The sequence below is a fragment of the Dendrobates tinctorius genome, unplaced genomic scaffold, assembly GCF_039654945.1.
Source record: "Dendrobates tinctorius isolate UK_male_01 unplaced genomic scaffold, ASM3965494v1 ptg000018l, whole genome shotgun sequence".
Taxonomy (NCBI): Eukaryota; Metazoa; Chordata; class Amphibia; order Anura; family Dendrobatidae; genus Dendrobates; species Dendrobates tinctorius.
In genome coordinates this window covers 11571018-11593177 of record NW_027361686.1, presented here as the reverse complement: position 1 = coordinate 11593177, position 22160 = coordinate 11571018, and the positions used below count along the sequence as shown (strand labels likewise).

The 22160-nt window shown below is 47.3% G+C and overlaps 1 protein-coding gene across 2 annotated transcripts in view; it reads left to right on the top strand.

The window, feature by feature from the left end:
• LOC141082544 (NXPE family member 1-like) overlaps positions 1-22160 on the top strand; it is a 264550-nt gene that overhangs the window by 202580 nt on the left and 39810 nt on the right. For both annotated transcript variants that reach the window (XM_073566464.1, XM_073566465.1), the window contains exon 4: positions 21409-21470. In XM_073566464.1, coding sequence (XP_073422565.1) covers positions 21409-21470 — 62 coding nt within the window. The remainder of the gene's footprint in view (positions 1-21408; positions 21471-22160) is intronic.

Below are 22160 nucleotides of genomic sequence, written 5' to 3'. Positions count from 1 at the left end.
TTGGGTATGGGTAACTTGTTGCTCCAACCTTTCTGACCTCTTTTTGATAGGGTTGGCCTTCACCCCTTTGGGTGGATTAATTACGGGAGACGGTGGGTCCTCCCAATCATCCGATGATGAGGTAGAATCCCACACATCCCCATCCCATCTTTCAGGATCCCAATCTACTGCAGCTGATGCAATCATTTTGTGTACTTTAGTCTTATTGATTTTTCCTCGCCTCTTCTTATATTTATTTTGGGCTATTTTTACAGCTGCCTTTTCTGCAATATTCTGGTAATGCTCTAACTTATCTTTCAGCAATCGGGTGTTACAGTCTAACACTGTCTTCTGACCTCCCTGCTCAATGGTCTTTTGTTCTAACTGAGAGCATTTTGCCTGTAATTTTTTATTCCTCTCGTGCATTCCTCGATATGCATTTAAGAGAATCCACATACGGCGCCCTAGCGCCACAACATCACCTGACTTCGCAGGGACACTACCGAGTACAGAAACAACATCGGTAGGTTCACAACCCTTGAGCTTATCCTTCCATGGTTCTGCCAAGCCACAATGAGCCAACTCATGTGCTATTATATTATATGGAGCCTCGGTCCAGCCGGGGATCTCCGTATGAGTCACTTTAGACTTTTCTTTTTTTCTAAACATCTTCAACAATGATAGTAATAACAATTATGTTTTTTTTTTTTTTTCCAAATCCGTATATCTATATGCAATATACATATACATATATATATATATATAAATTCAAGGATCCTGCCGACTACGCCAATTTATGTCTTGCTAAATTTTCTCCCAAATTAGGTTATTTACCTTAACTTACGTAGCGCTCACTGACATCCCAGCCAGGCAAAGATTATTGACAATCTTTTATTTTAGCAAGCAATCATTTTGTTTTACATAGCACATGAATAGTCTCAAGATTTAAGAAAAATGACAGTTATGACATGAAAGATTTCAGCATCAATAATAATTACCGAGTTATTGTAGCATCACCCTTCGCATCGGGGGACCTCGATCAGCCGGAAGGGGTTTTCCTCGGTCAGCATCACAGACTAAGTGCGTCCACTTGAATCGTCTGGAAAGTCCCTACCCGCTGAGGAGGTCAGTACTTTTTATAATATTAATTGGAATGATCACGCACTGACATGCGCAGTGAATCAGGTTTCACCTTGATCACGCGCTGTCATGCGCAGTAACTTGTTTTTTTTCACATTCCTCCTTTATCTCAGTTGGTTTGGTTCTCACATTCCTCCCTTCCAACTCCCACAACAATGCCTGAGCAGGTGGTTGCTTTTCACATTCCTGAGTGTGTGCTCTCCTCATGGTAGGAAAAGTTCAGATTCCGGTCACAATCCATAGTATCCAAATGGATGTTTCAATGTACTGCAATCACTACCTTATTGACTGGATGCCTATCTATACCAGTCTCTCACTCATGCATATCCCATTTGTATCACACCATGACACATCCTCTGAGACACCGGCCCGGTACCAATTAACCCCACTACCCTGGCTGGTGACCCACCCTCCTTGCCAGATTCATCTTGGACTGGGGAATTCACAATTTGACTTGATAACCAAGGCATGGTATGTGAGAAAAAGCTACATGGACTAATGTGAAGTTTGTTGGGGGTGAAGGACACAAGGAAAGGGGTTCTTCCTGACCAGGAGCCAGCACTTGATGACTCAGTGCTTGCATTTTTTGAAACTTCAGAAGAGGAGGGCATATTAGCTGGAGTCTGTTTCGGCAATGTAAGCCAAAACCAGTTCCTGATGCTCTGGCTTTAAAAGCGGTTAACCTACTCCCAGAAAAGGTAGCCTTCCAGGCATTCCGGAGCCAGACCATGACGGAGGCTCAACACCTCCTGCCTTAGCTGCTATTGTGCTTTTGCCACTACCAGCAGATGCACCACCACCATCAGTACCAGCTGCCCCCCCCCACGCCCACGTCCGTTGCCTCTTCCACCGTACTCCCAAATTTTGGAGAAAATGTACCCAAAATAACATCAGATATATGGTACTGTATCAGAAGCGTACAGCTGTATACAGTCAAAGGATAATTGTAAATCTCCATATACATTTCATGAGTCACACAGAGATGCTCACAGGCTCAGTATGGATTAGACAAGAATATAAAAAGTAGAAAAAGGGTACAGTATCATCAGATAGCAGGTATATATAGTATAGTTTAAACATTCTAAATCTCCATATATATTTCAGGAGGCAGACACAGATGCTCTCAGGCTCAGTATGGATTACAACTAGTGTTGAGCGATACCGTCCGATACTTAAAAGTATCGGATCGGATGGTATCGGCCGATCTAAAAAAAATATCGGGTATCGCCGATTCCGATACCGGAAGTCCCATTCAAGTCTATGGGACTTCCGGTATCGGAATAAGAAAAACCCTATTTTTGGCTTGTACAGCCTCTCTGGGGTCTGTACGGGCCTTTCGGGGGGCTGTGCCGGCCAGCCGGGGGGTCTGTGCAGGCTCCGGTGATCTGTGCCGGCCTGCCGGGGGGCTGTGCCGGCCTGCCGGTGGTCTGTGCAGGCTCCGGGGGTCTGTGCCGGCCTGCCGGGGAGCTGTGCCGGCCTGCCGGTGGTCTGTGCAGGCTCCGGTGGTCTGTGCCGGCCTGCCGGTGGTCTGTGCAGGCTCCGGTGGTCTGTGCCGGCCTGCCGGTGGGCTGTGCAGGCTCCGGGGGTCTGTGCAGGCATCGTCCGATGGGACTACAAGTCCCATCAGGCGATGCCTGCTACCATGACAGTGATTGACACATTAGCCAATGATGGGACAGTAGTAGTCCCATCATCCGGCTAATGTGTTGAATGTAAAAAAATAAATAAATAAATAAATAAATTTACATGCTACATACATGCTACATACATACAACATGCATACTACATATATACTACATGTAACATACATACTACATATATACTACATGCAACATGCATACTACATGCATGCTACATACTACATGCATGCTACATACATGCTACATACTACATACATGCTACATACATACTACATACATAATACATATATACTACATGCATGCAACATACATACAACATATATACTACATGCATGCAACATGCATACTACATATATACTATATATACTACATGTAACATACATACTACATATATACTACATGCTACATACTACATACATGCTACATACTACATACATATATACTACATGAATGCAACATACATACAACATATATACTACATGCATGCAACATGCATACTACATATATACTATATATACTACATGTAACATACATACTACATATATACTACATGCTACATACTACATACATGCTACATACTACATACATATATACTACATGCATGCAACATACATACAACATATATACTACATGCATGCAACATGCATACTACATATATACTATATATACTACATGTAACATACATACTACATATATACTACATGCTACATACATGCAACATACATACTACATACATGCTACATACATACTACATACATAATACATATATACTACATGCAAGCAACATACATACAACACATATACTACATGCATGCAACATGCATACTACATATATACTATATATACTACATGTAACATACATACTACATATATACTACATGCTACATACATGCAACATACACACTACATGCTACATACATGCAACATACATACTACATACATGCTACCTACATACACACTACATGCTACATACATGCAACATACATACTACATACATGCTACATACATACTACATATATACCACATGCACGCAACATGCATATATACTACATACAATACATACATATAGACATACAGTACATATAACATAGAGTACATACTGACCGTCACTTGTCACTTTGATCCCCGAAGCCATTGTCGCCTGAGGAATAAATATCAAAATAAAAAAACACCAATATACTTACCCCGATCCGCAGAAGTCCACGAGGGTCCCACGTCCATCTTGCGTGGAGAACAGCAGCATCAGCTGATGCTACCGTTCTCTACCAGCTCCAGGAATACAATGACGGAAGGTAGGTATCCTTCCGCACTGTATTCCTCCACCACTTTAAAAAAAAAAAAGTCCCTAGTCTCACTTTATGCCATTGCTGCGTGGGAATTTCCCACGCAGCAATGGCATAAAGTGAGACTAGGGACTTTTTTTTTTTTTTTCACATTCAACACATTAGCCGGATGATGGGACTACTACTGTCCCATCATTGGCTAATGTGTCAATCACTGTCATGGTAGCAGGCATCGCCCGATGGGACTTGTAGTCCCATCGGACGATGCCTGCACAGACCCCCGGAGCCTGCACAGACCACCGGCAGGCCGGCACAGCCCCCCGGCAGGCCGGCACAGACCCCCGGAGCCTGCACAGACCACCGGCAGGCCGGCACAGCCCCCCGGCAGGCCGGCACAGACCACCGGAGCCTGCAGAGACCACCAGCAGGCCAGCACAGCCCCCCGGCAGGCCGGCACAGACCCCCGGAGCCTGCACAGACCACCGGCAGGCCGGCACAGCCCCCCGACAGGCCGGCACAGACCACAGGAGCCTGCACAGACCACCGGCAGGCCGGCACAGCCTCCCAGCAGGCCGGCACAGACCCCCGGAGCCTGCACAGACCACCGGCAGGCCGGTACAGACCCCCGGACAGTTGGCACAGCCCCCCCGAAGGCCCGAACTGTCGGCGCATCATGATGCGCACAGACAGCACATCATGATGACGTCATTTCGGCAGCCAATCAGAGCCACAAAAGTGGCTCATTGCATTTTGGACTTCCGATTCCGGTATCCGATACGAAAAAAGTATCGGTACTCGGTATCGGAATTCCGATACGGCAAATATCGGCCGATACCCGATACTTGCGGTATCGGAAAGCTCAACACTAATTACAACACAATATAAAAAGCCGTAAAACGGTAATGGATCTGAAGCGTACAGCTGTATACAGTGTAGGGGTCATTGTCAATCTCAGTATTTATTTCCAGAGTCAGAACCAGACTCTCACTTGGTCAGTTTGGATTAGACCAGAATATAAAAAGCAGTAAATGGGTTATGTATCACAAGCGTAGAGCTGTATACAGTGTTGGTGTAATTTTTAAATCTACATATAAATTTCAGGAGTAACCCACAGACTCTCACACGCTCATGATGGATCACACCACAATATAAAAAGATCTGCAAGAAATAATCACACATGTGGGCCAATGTTCCAGGTGTCAATGATACACTTAGAGTTGTGGATGGAGGAGGACTTTCTGGCAGAAAGGGTACAGTATTACCAGATACCAGGTATATATAGCATAGTTTAAACATTAAAAATGTACATCTATATATCAGGAGTAGTGTTGAGCCACCCCGCTAGTGTTCGAGATCGGTTCGGTTAGTCGAACAGGAGGCAAGTTTGTCGAATGTTCGTCGAACGTTCGAAGAACACCGTCGAACCTCATTGAAAACAATGGCAGGCAAACACAAACACATGCAAACACCTAGAAAACACATACAAAACACCTTAAAAGGTGTCCCAAAGCAGACAAAATGCAAAAGACACAAATAACATATGGGAAAGGGCAACTTCATATAGAAAAGAGGTGGAGGAGTAAAAGGAGGAGGAGACACAGATATAGGCATGTCATGCCCTTATAAAGTCAAGAAAGGCAGGAATAAAAATCTAAAAAACAAAAAAAATTCTAAAATTCTAAAATCGAAGACGATCATATACCGTCAGACTTCCCACCATAAATTATGCCAACTGCCGATCGGGCGGCGTTATTCCCACGACACTCCAAACAGCGTCCATGAAGGCAAAGTGTTTGGTTTACGGGGGCAGTATGGTTGCAAAGCTGAAACTTAAAGGAATGTCCAGAAGTGCATCACCACAAGTAGAGGAGCCTGCGGCTTAATTGGACTCCACACGGGCAACCTCAACCATGCCAGCCACGGAAAAGATGGACAGATTGCAAGCTTTCTGGATTCTGTGGGTGGTGGTGCATGGCCAATTTTAGTTGTGCTAGCGATTTGTCAGCTTAATTCTGTTAACGAACGAGACTCCGGCATGCCCCCGTGGTCCATGTCTAGCTTACTAGAGGGACACGTGAGGCTCTGGCACGCAGGATCGAGCAATAACAGGTCTGTCATGCCCTTACATGTCCGGGGCTGCACGCGCGCTACACTGAAAGGACCAGCGTGTGTCGCTTGCAGGTGCAGATAACCGACTGAACCCCATTAGTGATGGGGATCTGGGATTCCAATTCTTCCCTGCGAACGAGGATTTCCCAGTAAGTGCAGGTAACCAGAATTCTGGAATTAGGCCTAACCGGCATTCCAGAAAGAATGTGAAAAAATTAAGTGTCCAAACCACAGGTGCTGTAGCTTGCTTAACAGCTGGGCTCCTCTGCTGAGTAGCACACAGTTCTTACATAAACAGGCGGCATAGCTTGGTTCACGGGTGGGCAACTCTGCTGAGTAGCAGACAGTGCTTACATAAACAGGCGGCATAGCTAGGTTCACGGGTGGGCTCCTCTGCTGAGCAGTAGACACAGGTACTAGGCCCAAAGTATTGACTGGGCTAAATGCAGTCGAAAACTGGTTCTTTCATAAACAGGCGGCATAGCTAGGTTCACGGGTGGTCTCCTCTGCTGAGTAGCAAACAGTGCTACAAGGCCCAAAAGGATTTCCTGGACAAGATGCGGTAAAAAATTATTAGAAACACACACGGTGTAGCTCCTTGACAGGCGTACTACACCGCTGGCTACCAGACACCGCTACTATGCCATGAAACTGTCTATTAACATTGAAAAGCATTATTAATGTGAAAATAAAGTTACGCTTTTGGTGAACGAACCGTTCTAGAACGGAACCTCGAACAGCCGAATTTTAAGCAAAGTGTTCGAGTTCGACGAATGGCTTGAACACCGCCCAAAACAGCTCGAATTTGAACTTGGCAAACAGTTCGACTCGAACACAGCTCATCTCTAATCAGGAGGCATACTTAGAGGTTCTCAGGCCCAGTATGGATTCGACAAGATTGTAGAAACTTGAGAAAGGGTACAGTATCACCGGTTAACAGGTATATATAGCATAGTTTAAACATTAAACATCTCTGTGTATATTTCCGGAGTCCGACAAAGACACTCACAGCCTCAGTATGGATTAGACTAGAATCTAAAAAGTAGAAAAAGGGTAATGTATTTGAAGCGTACACCAGTATACACTGTTGGGGTATTTTTAAATCTTCATATATAATTCAGTCTCAGTAAGTCAGTCCAGACTCTCCGCAAGAGGAAACGAGATGGATACAAGTACAGACGGAAAGTCGAGTGATTGCAGAAATTTTGGAATTACTAATCACGGGAAAAACTCCCAGGAGAATTCTCAGAGGCGATGCTGACCCTCAATTCCTTTGTCTGTGGGGACAGCAAAAACAGTTCTTTGTGAAGAAAGGGTTGCTGTATCGCATTACCGTGGATCCCATCACCATTATGCATCTTCATCAAATTGTGATCACAGGGAGAGATGTAGACATTGTCCTCACTGCCTAACATGATCTGTCAGGTAACTTTGGAGTGCAAAAGACAGAAGCCACAGCCTGTAGGCGATTCTATTGGATTGGCATGAGAGGACACATTTAAAAATGTGGGCAGGAATGTCACACGTCTGTGAGTAGGAAAACCGTGAAAGCTGATGATAAACCACCACTGCATCTCATTGTGAGTCGATGTCCATAACAAATGGAAGCCATTGATCATCTGAAGATGGAGCCCAGCAGGACAGGGCATAGCTACGTCTTAACCATCATCTATCAGTTCACCAAATTTGTAGTGGCAGTCCCAGTGAAGGATTTAACAGGCCAGACTACACAGCGGTGGAGCAGGGAGAGGTAAGTATTGCAAGTGCTGGGGCCCTGAGCAAGCAAGGGGGCCCACTCGTGGGTGGCAGTACTGGCACAGGGCCCCTCATAGTCCACCGGTGTGTTTGACGGCGGGTGTGCACCCCCACCATCAGAGACACTTGATTGTACTATGAGGGATCCTGTGCCAGTGCTGTCGCCCAAGAGTGGGCGCACCCACCTGTCCAGGGCAACGGCACTCGCACGGGTGCGTACGCCAGATGGTGACCCTGGCCCTGGGGGGGAGGAAGCCCAGTTGGGGAGGTGGAAAAAATGGCATATGTTGATATTGGACATTCAGCAGCTGCAAATGGAGGAATTGGAGAAGTCTGAGGAAGAGGAGGACAAAATCCAGCAGCTGCAAATGGAGGAATTGGAGAAGTCCGAGGAAGAGGAGGACAAAAGCGAGCAATTTTTCTGGCAACCTATGTGTCAGCAGGGGAAGGTGGGACAAAATCCTTTGAAACCCAAGCATGGTTCATTTTAATGAAGGTTAGATCATCAACATTTTGGGTCGACAGACGGGTCCTTTTTTCTGTCAGGATTGATCCAGCAGCACTGAAGATTCTTTCGGATAGCACACTAGCAGCAGGGCAAGCGAGCTCCTGTAAGGCATATTGTGCCAATTCAGGCCAGGTGTCCAGTTTACAGGCCCAATAGACAAAGGGGAATGACCTGTGAGGGAGAACAACGATATGGGAGGAGAAGCAGTTTGTAACCATAGTTGACAACTGCTGTCTCCTGTCACTTTCAATCGATGCAGTATTACCAGTCGTGTGAGCGGTACTTGAAAAATCAGTCTACAACATGGTCATGAAACCCCTGTCTCCAATGCCACTTTGGATGTGTACACCACGAACACCTCTTCCTTGTTTCCCCTACGGCTCGTGTGAGAACCATCACCGCTGCTGTGTGCTGGGAATGCCTCAACCAACCGGTTTACCAGAGTATCACGGGGGCTTAGTTCAACTAAGGCTGAAATACCCGGGGCCCCTGTGGTGTCCCTTTTACTAGGGGGAACCCTGTCTGACCCTCAACCCAGGGTTTTTGCTGAAGGTGCAAATGCCTGAGCCTCCGACCTTTCCTTATCTCCTGCTCAGCCCTGCACTTAACCCTCCACCCTCCACCCAGTGAGGAGTCACACCACCAAAGCTCCCACACAAATAATGACAGACAGGGAGAACTTAAACTGCACTGCGCCGCACACACACAGGAATAAACAGTAATGTGAACAGGGAACAACTAAACACAAATATGGGAAGGAGAAAGGATAACGACGGATCATACGACACCAGATATGAATCTCTCTCTCTTGAACACCTCCACTCCAGACCGGAACCACTTGGTATGAAACACAAGCTATAATCGGCGACGCCCATATGCCAGTATGACTATTTAAAGACCGTGGGCGTGACTAACCTTCCAACCTGGTCTCCAGCAGGATTAACCCCCGAGAGCCTGAAGATTAAACCGGCGCCACTGAGGCTATAGTGGCTGGAGGTGGAACTACCTCTGCCTGCCGGATGCTGTGGTGTGAACAGCGTCCGACATGACAGTACCCCGTCTTCTACGAGGGACCCCAGGGCCCTCAAGACTCATAGGACCCGGCTTGTCCGGATGACGACGGTGAAAAGAACTGACCAGCCGATCCGCATGTATGTCTGAGGCTGGAACCCAAGACCTCTCCTCTGGACCATACCCCCGCCAGTGCACCAAATACTGAAGAGTACGGTGTACTACTCGAGAGTCCACCACCTTGGCGACCTCGAACTCTAACTCGCCATCCACCATGACTGGAGGTGGCATCGGCGTCGTGTCCACCAAGCCTACCACCTTTTTCAATAAAGCCCTGTGAAAAACGTTATGTATTCTGTACACCGCAGGAAGTTCCAACCGATAAGCCACTGGGTTAATGATGGCAGAAATCCTAAAAGGCCCAATAAACCTTGGACCCAGTTTTAAAGATGGGATTTTGAGTTTTATGTTCTTTGTAGCTAACCACACCCATTCACCCACACACAGGTCCGGACCTGGCACGCGTCTACTGTCAGCCACCCGTTTGTACCTGGCACTCATGCTCAACAAACGCTGTTTCACCCGCCTCCAGACTGATGACAATTGGGCTCCTAGCTGATCCTCCTCCGGGACACCCCCGGAGTCACCCTGACGTAAGGTACAAAACTGAGGATGTTGACCGTACACACAAAAGAATGGAGACTCTCCTGATGACTCTTGGCGGTGATTATTTAATGCGAATTCGGCCAGAGGAAGGAAAGTAGACCACTCCTCCTGGTTGTCGGACACAAAGCATCGTAAATACTGTTCTAGATTTTGGTTCATGCGCTCAGTTTGTCCATTAGACTGTGGATGAAACGCCGATGAATGTGACAACTTGATCCCCAACCTAGAGCAAAAAGCTTTCCAAAACCTCGCCACAAATTGCGTACCCCTATCAGATACTATGTCAGACGGTACTCCGTGGAGTCTGACCACCTCCTTCACAAATACCTGAGCCAACGTCTTAGCATTGGGCAAAGAGGACAACGCCACAAAATGCGCCATCTTTGAAAAACGGTCAACCACCACCAGGATGACCGTGTTCCCTGCCGAGGCTGGCAAGTCAGTGATAAAATCCATGGAGATTTCTGTCCATGGCCTATTGGGTACCCCCAGAGGCTGTAGCGTGCCAGCAGGACGGGTTCGGGGTGACTTAGCCCTAGCGCACGTGATGCAAGCTGCCACGTACGAGACCACGTCCTGCCGGATTTTGGGCCACCAGAAACGACGCGATACCAGCTCTAAGGTGCCCTTCACCCCTGGGTGACCAGCCAGTACCGAATCGTGGTGTTCCTTCAACACCTTAGGCCGAAGATGCAGGGGTACAAATGATTTGTTGGCGGGAAGTCCTGGTGGTACCTCCTCTTGGGCCTCGGCAATCTCCGCCTCTACCTCAGTCGTGAGAGCCGAGACCACTACCCCTTTCTGGAGGATGGGTACCGGCTCTTCCCGAGGTTCTCCCCCCGGAAAACACCTAGACAAAGCATCCGCCTTGGTGTTTTTAGCCCCGGGACGGTACGTCACAAGAAAATTGAAACGAGTAAAAAACAATGCCCAGCGAGCCTGCCTAGGAGACAGACGCTTGGCCGACTCCAGGTAGAGCAGATTCTTATGGTCGGTGATAACTGTGACCTGGTGAGCCGCCCCCTCCAAGAAGTGTCGCCATTCCTCAAAAGCCAGTTTGATGGCCAACAACTCCCTGTTGCCGATATCATAATTCCGTTCGGCCGGCGACAGCTTCTTGGAGAAGTAGGCGCATGGATGCATCTCGCTCAAGGACGAGCCTTGAGACTGTACTGCCCCCACTCCCACCTCCGACGCATCAACCTCTACCACAAAAGGTTTAGACACGTCTGGTTGCACCAGAATGGGGGCTGAAGCAAAACTATTCTTCAGACGCTCAAATGCACGTATAGCCACCTCAGGCCAGTTCGCCAGATCGGCACCCTTCTTTGTCATGTCCGTGAGCGGTTTGGCGACAGTCGAAAAGTGTTTTATAAATTTCCTATAATAATTCGCAAACCCAAGGAACCGCTGGAGTGCTTTCAGACTCTCCGGCCTCTCCCATTGCAACACCGCTTGCACCTTAGCGGTGTCCATTTTAAAACCGGCTGCGGACACAATATATCCCAAAAAGGGCAACTCCTGGACAAAAAATAAACATTTTTCCAGCTTAGCATAGAGCTGGTTCTCCCGGAGCAACTGTAACACCTGCCTAACATGCTCCAAATGAGTGTCCCGATCGCTAGAATAAATGAGGATATCATCCAGGTATACAATCACAAATCTCCCCAGGACATGAGCAAATACATCATTAATAAAATGTTGGAAAACGGCAGGCGCGGTGGTCAACCCAAACGGCATAACCAGACTCTCAAAATGACCCTCAGGAGTGTTAAACGCCGTCTTCCACTCATCCCCCTGACGGACCCTTATGAGGTTATACGCCCCCCTGAGGTCCAGCTTGGAAAACCATTTCGCCCCCGCTACCTGGTTGAACAAATCCGGGATCAACGGCATTGGGTAGGGATCACGGATAGTAATCTGGTTTAACTCTCGGAAATCCAGACACGGGCGTAACCCCCCATCTTTCTTCTTAATGAAGAAAAACCCCGCGGCTACAGGCGAGGACGAAGGCCGGATGTGACCTTTGCTCAGACTCTCCGCGATGTAGTCTTTCAGAGCTTGTCTCTCAGGACCAGAAATATTAAACATCCTGGCCTTAGGTAATTTGGCCCCGGGTTTTAACCTAATAGCACAGTCATAGGCTCTATGTGGAGGCAGTTCTGAGCAACCCTTCTCAGAGAAAACATCCGCGAAATCCTGCAAAGCCTCCGGCAGGCTGGGCGTCACGGCGGACACACATGTGGCCAAGCAATTGTCTTGGCAGAAACCACTCCATTGTACTATGTCCTGAGTTTTCCAATCAATTACCGGGTTGTGCCTGGACAGCCATGGAAAACCCAGGACCATTTGAGTTGGGAGATTACGGAGGACCCTACATGTAACCGACTCAGAATGTAGGACCCCAATGTGGAGTTTCACCTCTGCCACAAACTCAGTAATCTCCCCTTGAGGGAGGGGAACAGCATTAATGGTCACCACCTGTATGGGGTGAGGAAGTTTTTCGATCTTAAACCCGGCGGTGTGTGCAAACTCCTCATCTATGAGATTGGTGGCGGAACCGCTATCCACAAACACTGATATAGGTAGCTCTCTGCCGGCGATAATAACCTTGGCAGGGAGCATACATTGAGATACCATCATGGAGGATATGCATACGCTCAGTTGGGTCTCCTCCATACCCTCTGAGCTTAACAGTTTTCCGCCGGTGTGACCCTCTTAGGTAGTACCGGGCAAACGTTAACATAATGACCTCCTTTACCACAGTAGAAACATGCTCCGGGCTTCCGGAATCCCGGAGCGCGAGGCTGAACCTGTGCCACGCCAGCAATCTGCATAGGTTCAGGGGACTCATCTACTTCAACCACACCTGCACCTCTGTTTTCCCCCAGAGGTAGCGTCTCCTGTGCCCCCTGACGAAAACGGCGATCAATACGTATCACCAAACTCATGGCAGACTCCAATGATGCCGGAGTCTCATACATCAGGAGGGCTTGTTTCACCCTCCCTGATACCCCATGAATAAACTGGCTCCGCAGTGCTGGGTCATTCCACTGTGTGTCTACAGCCCAGCGGCGAAATTCCGAACAATAGTCTTCTGCCAAGCGCTCCCCCTGGCGGAGGGCGTGGATTTTAGATTCCGCTAGAGCCAGTCGGTCAGGGTCATCGTAAATGAGCCCGAGGGCAGAAAAAACATTATCGACCGAATGAAATGTAGCAGAGTCAGCTGGTAAGGAAAATGCCCATGCTTGGGGGTCACCACTCAGTAATGACAACACCAGCCCTACTCGCTGGGCCTCATTACCTGAGGATATTGGCCGCATGCGGAAGTATAATTTGCAGGCCTCCCGAAATACGACAAATTTGCTGCGATCGCCTGAAAATCGTTCTGGCAGCGGAAACTTCGGCTCTGCACCGATACCTGCAGATGCCGTTTGCACCTTTGCTACTACCAGGCCCTGCTGCTGAACTGCCCCTTTCAACTCGGAGACCTGTATGGACAGCGCCGCCAACTGGCGGGTTATGGAATCTAATGGATCCATGGACTCCTGAAAAAATGTGGGCCGATTATAATGTTACGGGGGCTTAGTTCAACTAAGGCTGAAATACCCGGGGCCCCTGTGGTGTCCCTTTTACTAGGGGAAACCCTGTCTGACCCTCAACCCAGGGTTTTTGCTGAAGGTGCAAATGCCTGAGCCTCTGACCTTTCCTTATCTCCTGCTCAGCCCTGCACTTAACCCTCCACCCTCCACCCAGTGAGGAGTCACACCACCAAAGCTCCCACACAAATAATGACAGACAGGGAGAACTTAAACTGCACTGCGCCGCACACACACAGGAATAAACAGTAATGTGAACAGGGAACAACTAAACACAAATATGGGAAGGAGAAAGGATAACGATGGATCATACGACACCAGATATGAATCTCTCTCTCTTGAACACCTCCACTCCAGACCGGAACCACTTGGTATGAAACACAAGCTATAATCGGCGACGCCCATATGCCAGTATGACTATTTAAAGACCGTGGGCGTGACTAACCTTCCAACCTGGTCTCCAGCAGGATTAACCCCCGAGAGCCTGAAGATTAAACCGGCGCCACTGAGGCTATAGTGGCTGGAGGTGGAACTACCTCTGCCTGCCGGATGCTGTGGTGTGAACAGCGTCCGACATGACACAGAGTTGCTTGTTTATTAGCCAATATTAGGTCAAGGTTCTCGTGTGGCATGATGTTTTGGAATTTGCCTTTATAGCGTGGATCCAGGATGCTGGCCAACAAGTAGTCATCATCGTTCATCATTTTGGCAATGCGGGGGTCCCTTTTTAGGATCTGCAAGGCATAATCACACATGAAGGGCCAATGTTCCAGGTGTCAATGATGCACTGCGAGTGCTGGGTGGAGGAGCACTTTCTGGCAAATCCACATCCCTCCAGTCACGCACAAACCCTGTACCTGACCTTGCCACGTCAACATTTTCTAATGCCCCCTGAGAAGCATCCTCCTCCCCTAAATAATCGTCCCCATCATCATCCTCCTCCTCTTCCTCTTCTTCCTCCACCTCGTCCAGGAGAGTTCCCTCAGCAGACAATGGCTGACTGTCATCAAGGCTTCCCTCCTCCTCTTCCTCTTCCTCCTCGGGTGCACATGCCTGCTCCTTAATGTGCATCAAAGTTTACATGAGCAGACGCATAAGTGGGATGCTCATGCTTATGATGGCGTCGTCTGCGCTTACCAGCAGTGTGCATTCCTTAAAACACTGAAGGACTTTACAGAGGTCTTTCAGCTTCGACCACTGCACACCAGACAACTCCATGTCTGCCCTCAAACTGCCTGCCTGTGTATCCTCCCACAAATGCATAACAGCCTGCCTCTGTTCGCACAACCACTCAACCATGTGCAGGGTGGAGTTTCACCTTGTTGCAACGTCGATAATTAGGCATTGCTTGGGAAGGTGGAACAATCGCTGCAGCTTCTGCATACGACTGGAGTATACGGACGACCGGCAGATGTGCGAGCATAGTCTTCGCACCTTATGGAGCAGGGCTGTTAACTCCGGATAATTATTGAGGAAGCACTGCACTACCAGGTTCAAGGTGTGAGCCAGGCAAGGTATGTGTCTGAGTTTGGAAAGGGCTATGGCTGCCACAAAATTCCGGCCATTATCACTAACTACCTTGCCTGCCTCAAGATGTAGACTGTGAAAAATGAGGATGAATGAACTCATGGAGATCAACATATCCAACACTGCGGAGACACCATCACGTGTTTCTCAACGCAGTGATTCTAGAGCACTGCCCCCATCCCTTATGGGAAATATGCAAAACATGCAAAACAGAAGCCGCGGAGACTCCATCACATGTTTCTCAACGCAAGCAATGACCAGCCAGGTCTTTCCCCGGGAAGGAACAACCACGGGAAGGGCAGTCTCCAATGAAGGAAACCACCTATGTCAAAACATGGTATCCATCCACAGACAGCTGTTTCGGGGTATTGCCCCTCATCAGTGTGGAGTAGGAAACTGGCTGGTAGGAGCAATGCCTAGTAAAAGACTGTGAAAAATGAGGATGAATGAACTCATGGAGATCAACATCCAACACTGCGGAGACACCATCACATGTTTCTCAACGCAGTGATTCTAGAGCACTGCACCCATCCCTTATGGGAAATATGCAAAACATGCAAAACAGAAGCCGCGGAGACACCAACACATGTTTCTCAACGCAAGCAATAACCAGCCAGGTCTTTCCCCGGGAAGGAACAACCACGGGAAGGGCAGTCTCCAATGAAGGAAACCACCTATGCCAAAATATGGTATCCATCCACAGACAGCTGTTTCGGGGTATTGCCCCTCATCAGTGTGGAGTAGGAAACTGGCTGGTAGGAGCAATGCCTAGTAAAAGACTGTGAAAAATGAGGATGAATGAACTCATGGAGATCAACATCCAACACTGCGGAGACACCATCACGTGTTTCATGTTGAGAAACATGTGATGGTGTCTCCGCGGCTTCTGTTTTGCATGTGAAGATGTAGACTGTCCAGCCATGACTTGTTTGTCGCTGAAAGTAGTCGGCCAGTACCTCCGCGGTGTGTCTGTTGTCGCCCAAACAGATCATCTTCAACACAGCCTGCTGACGCTTACCACTAGCTGTTCGATAGTGGGACACCTCGTGTGCAACACTGGCAGCTGTGGATGGAGAGCTCGTGCGACTGCTCTTTGTGGAAGAGCTTTCTCTTCTGGAGGAGAGTCGAACGCCTACAGCCTGTACCGTGGGCTAAGCAGCACTGTCCCACTGCCGCTATGCCCTGTGGACCCTGCATCCACCACATTAACCCTGTGCACAGCGATGGACACATAATGGCCCTGGCCATGCCTACTGGACCATGCATCTGTTGTGAGGTGCACCTTTCCACTCACTGATTACTTCAGTGCATGGACAATGCGGTCTTTCACATGCAGGTGGAGGGCTGGGATGGCTTTTCAAGAAAAGAAGTGCCGACCGGGTAGGTCATAGCGTGGTACTGCGTAGGCCATGAGCTCGCGGAAAGCTTCACTTTCAAACAACCGGTAGGGCATCATCTCTAACGAGATTAGTTTGGCAATGTGGGAGTTCAATTACAGTGTACGCGGATGAGAGGATGAGTACTTTCTTGTCCTACTCAGAGTCTCTGGTAGTGTGAGCTGCACTTGAGAGCTGCATATGGTGGAACTAGCGGTGGACATGGCGGACTGAGAGAGGGTTGGTGATGGTGATGGTGTTGGTGGTCTTGCTGATGGCCTAGATTCAGTTTTTCGTAGCAATAACATAGTGATTCCCTGACTGCTTTGGCCTTGCAACGACACCTCAACATTTGCTGCTGTGGTGTGCTAACTGGTGGGCTTACAGTGGAGGAAGCGATGTAGCGTTGCTGACTACCTTCATTCGGAGCAGGTGCACATGTGGTACGTGAGGTTTGGTAGTCCGTCCACGCTTGCAAGTGCATGGTGGTTAAATGTCTAAGCATGCAACTGGTATTCAAATTTCTCAGATTTTTCCCTCTGGTAAAGGTCTTTGCGCACTTCTTACAGATAACCTTTGCCTGATCATTAGGATTTTGTTCAAAAAAGTGCCACGCTGCACTCTTCCTACTATGGAAGACATTTTGAGGCCTTGCACGCTGTGCTAATTTGACCGTCTGGCCAAGCTGTCCTGCAACTCTTTTGGATTTTGTAACCCGTTTTTTGGACTGCTACGGACCTGCCAGCTAACAGCTGTTGCGATGTCGATGCCTGCTGCAAATCCTCCTCCTCTTCTGAGCTATTGGCAGCGGCACCCTCTTCCCCCAATGGATGCCAATCTGGGTCAACAACTGGGTCATCCATCACCTCCTCTTCAATTTCATGTGCACCTTCCTCTGTGTCACCATGTAAGGTGGTATGCGGGAAGGGGCACCTGAGTTTCATCAAGGTCAAATTCTGGCTCAGTACACTGCGAGGACAATGTAGTGCTCTGAATGAATGTACCAGCAGAAAAATCTAGCAGTGGCTGTGCATCAGTGCACTCCATGTCAGATTCATCTTGGACTGGGGAATTCACGATTTGACTTGATAACTCAGGCATGGTATGTGAAAAGAGCTCCATGGAGTAATCTTTAGTGTGGCCTGCCACATCCTTCACTTTTGGTAGGGGTGAAGGACACAAGGAAAGGTGTTGTTCCTGACCAGGAGCCTCGACTGACGACTCAGTGCTTTTATTTTTTGAAACTTCAGAAGAGGAGGCGATAGAGCTGGAGGCTGTGTCAGCAATGTAAGCCAAAACTTGTTCCTGAAGCTCCGGCTTTAAAAGCGGTTTACCTACTCCCAGAAAAGGGAGCCTTCGAAGCTTTGTGGAGCCAGATGATGACGCAGGCTCAACACCTCCTGCCTTAGGTGCTATTGTGCTTTTGCCACTACCAGCAGATGCACCACCACCACCATCAGTAGTAGCTGGCAACCCCCGCCCACGTTCACAGCCTCTTCCACCATACTTCCTCATATTTGGGAAAATGTACCCAAAATACCACCAGCTATATGGTACTGTAAAACAAGGTACAAGATGTATATAGTATTGGGGAGGATTTGAATCTCCATAGAGATTTTAGGAGGCTGAACAATTATCTCAGGCCCACTATAGATTACACCTCAATTTAACAGGCTGAAATTGTCTGGTGTATGACAAAGTACAAGGTGTATATAGTATTGGGAAGAATTTGAATCTCCCTAGAGATTTTAGGAGGCTGAACTATTATCTCAGGCCCACTATAGATTACGCCTCAATTAACAGGCTGAAATTGGCTGGTGTATGACAAAGTACAAGGTGTATATATAGTATTGGGGAGAATTTGAATCTCCCTAGAGATTTTAGGAGGCTGAACTATTATCTCAGGCCCACTATAGATTACACCTCAATTTAACAGGCTGAAATTGGCTGGTGTATGACAAAGTACAAGGTGTATATATAGTATTGGGGAGAATTTGAATCTCCCTAGAGATTTTAGGAGGCTGAACTATTATCTCAGGCCCACTATAGATTACACCTCAATTTAACAGCCTGAAATTGGCTGGTGTATGACAAAGTACAAGGTGTATATAGTATTGGGGAGAATTTGCATCTCCCTAGAGATTTTATGAGGCTGACAATGATGCTCTCAGTCCAAGTATGGCAGCAGGCAGCCTAATAAGCAGGACTGCTGCACACAAAAGTGTGGAAAAATGAACGCTTGGTAACTGTGCAGAAAAGAGGAAGAAAAGTATTTTTGCTTTTAAAAAAAGCAGTTTGCACAGCAGTGTGCAAACAGCAATGCAGCTATCAGGGAGCCTTATAAGGCAGCCTAATAACCAGCAGAGCTGATGCACAAAAATATAGCCTCCCCTGTCACTGCACACAAACTGTTGTGTTGTACAGTGGAAATCGCTAACAGCAGAAGCAGTTTTTTTTTCTTCTTCCCTGCCTAACGCTCTCCCTTATTCAGAATCAGCAGCAGCAACCTCTCCCTATGCTAAGATCGGCAGAATGAAGATGGCGGTCGGCATGCACGCCCTTTTATATCCCCTGTGACACCACACAAAGCAAGCCAATCACTTGCATGCCCTTCTCAAAGATGGTGGTGACCGCTGCCCATGTCATCGCGTTGCCCACAGTGTGCGTCCTCCATCATTGGCTGAAAAAGGGCGCTGGAAGCATCATTTGAAACGCAACTTTGGCGCTCTGGTCGCCGACCTCGTGGCCAACCTCGCGCTATAGTCGGGTTTCATTTCATGAAACCCGACTTTGGCGAAAGTCGGCGACTTTTGAATTCGACCGACCCGTTTCGCTCAACTCTAGTCCATTGCAAAACCTGCTGGGTCTGGATTGCAAGACTCACTCCCAAGTGAGAAAGTATTTTATCCTTTAATTTTCTGTAGTCCTTAGAATTCTGCAAGATGGGTCTATTATATGCCGTTTGCAGTTCATAGTTCACCAGACAAGAATAGCGCCTATACACTCAGGGTGGACCATATATATGGATACACCTGGGTGGGCCATGTTTATGGATACATCTGAATAAAATGGGAATGGTTGGTGATGTCAACTTCCTGTTTGTGATACATTAGTATATGGAAGGGAGAAAACTTATGTGCCACAAATAGGAAGTAGATATCACCAACCATTCCCAATTTATTTAGGCGTATCCATATACATGGCCCACCCTGTGTATATATATATATATATATATATATATATATATATAAAAACTAGCTGAAGAGCCCGGCGCTGCCCGGGCATAGTAACTAACTGTGGTTAGTTATAGCAAATTATAATTATCCTCCATCCCATAGTCCCGTGCCCATATACCCATCATACATATCCTCCATCCCATAGTCGAGTGCCCATATACCCATCACACATCCTCCATCCCAGAGTCCCATGCCCATATACCCATCACATATCCTCCATCCCATAGTCCCATGCCCATATACCCATCATACATATTCGCCATCCCATAGTCGAGTGCCCATATACCTATCACACATCCTTCATCTCATAGTCCCATGCCCATATATCCATCATACAGCCTCCATCCCTTAGTCCCATGCCCATATACCCATCATACATATCCGCCATCCCATAGTCCCGTGCCCATATACCCATCATACATATCCTCCATCCCATAGTCGAGTGCCCATATACCCATCACACATCCTCCATCCCATAGTCCCATGCCCATATACCCATCACATATCCTCCATCCCATAGTCCCATGCCCATATACCCATCATACATATTCGCCATCCCAAAGTCGAGTGCCCATATACCCATCACACATCCTCCATCCCATAGTCAACCATTATGACATCATAATGAGTGGCGGAGCTTGCAACCTATGATGACATCAGCGTCGCCATGGCAACCATTATGACATCATAATGATGGGCGGGGCTTGATACACACACTTTTTCCCCATTATGTAGATAGGGGCAAAATTGTTTGGTGAATTGGAACGTGCGGGGTTAAAATTTCACGTCACAACATAGCCTAGGACACTCTCGGGGTCCTGACGTGTGACTGTGCCAAATTTTGTGGCTGTAGCTGTGACGGTGCGGATGCCAATCCCGAACATACACACATACAGTACATACATACATACATACATACACACACTTGAGCTTTATATAATAGATTAACCAACAAAGAGAGCATAGACTGATTGAGCAGTCAGAAAGTGTAACTTAGGCTAGTTTCATACTAGCATTCAGCAGGACTGCAGAGTGCTGCGTACTTCCTCCTTTCTTCCTCCATTAAGCCCTGCCCACCGCCGCACCTCTTCCATTCAGCTCCACCTACATTGGCATGCGTCCTGCATACCTATCTTTAACTTTGCGTTTGTAGGCCATGCAAATGTATGCGGATGCCTGCCCATGTGTCATTTTGACGCTGCGCCGAGCGCAACATGTTGCATTTTGTTGCGGTCGACGCAGAGTCAAAACCAAAAACTATTTGCAAAGTTGCATATTTTAAAGAATATTTTTTTTCATAAAGCGAAGTACAGTGAAAATAAGAATTGTTGACATATATCATATAAGAGAAGAAAGCCATTTTTTCCCACTCAACAGTCACTTTTTTCCTCACTTTCCCATGTCTCCTGCACTGATTTTTCACTCACAAAACCAGCTCAAATCTGTCTTCCGATCAGTTTTCTGTGATGGATCAAAGAATAGCGCTAAGATGCTACAGAGATATATCAAATATATCAAGCTTTAATCAAAAGCTGTCAAATATGTTTGATAAATTAAAATAGTTTCTTTTTTCACTTAGGTCAAATGTCAGAGTGGAAATTCCGGCAAACCTTCAGCCACTTGATGCAGTACTCTGCAACAGTAAGTATATCCTTATTCAGAAGGAGAACAGAGTCAAAATGATCTTCTGATATATAATTCATACATTTATATCTGAGAAGATTACACTGGACATATAAAAATAACAATAAAGAGGGCCCTATAGAGATTGGTGGACAAGCAAAACACTTTTTGGAGTGGTGTAAGATAATCACAGTTGTCACAGATAGGGCAGGTGCAGACAACCATACGTTCTCCATCCCAAAAAATTGGTTCAATTATATTAATTACAATCTGATCAGAGTTGAATCAAAGTGTGTCTGATTTTCTTAGATGTGGAGAATTTGAAGAAAATTTTCTCTGATGTGGAGAAGTTAAAAAAATTCTCTATCTTCTCCATTCATTTTGTCTGTTAAAATCATAACACTTTTGGATATCTTCTGAATGTGGTCCGATGTTTACCACGGATCAGTAGCGTAGCCACCGATGGGGCACACTGTGCAATCGCCCTGGGCCCATAATTCAGAGAAGCCCACCCAGAGCTACTGCTACTCTTAACTTTATCAGTGTGTGCAGCACACCACTATAGTTAAGCCCTAAGGTATGGCAGGGAGACATAATCTCACTGCAAAACCATTCTCTTTTTTGTAGACCGCAGGATGCTTTAGGCCTGTGATCAACATAACGTAGGAATGTGGAGACACGATGGTAGGCAGTCGTCCCAGTCCGCTA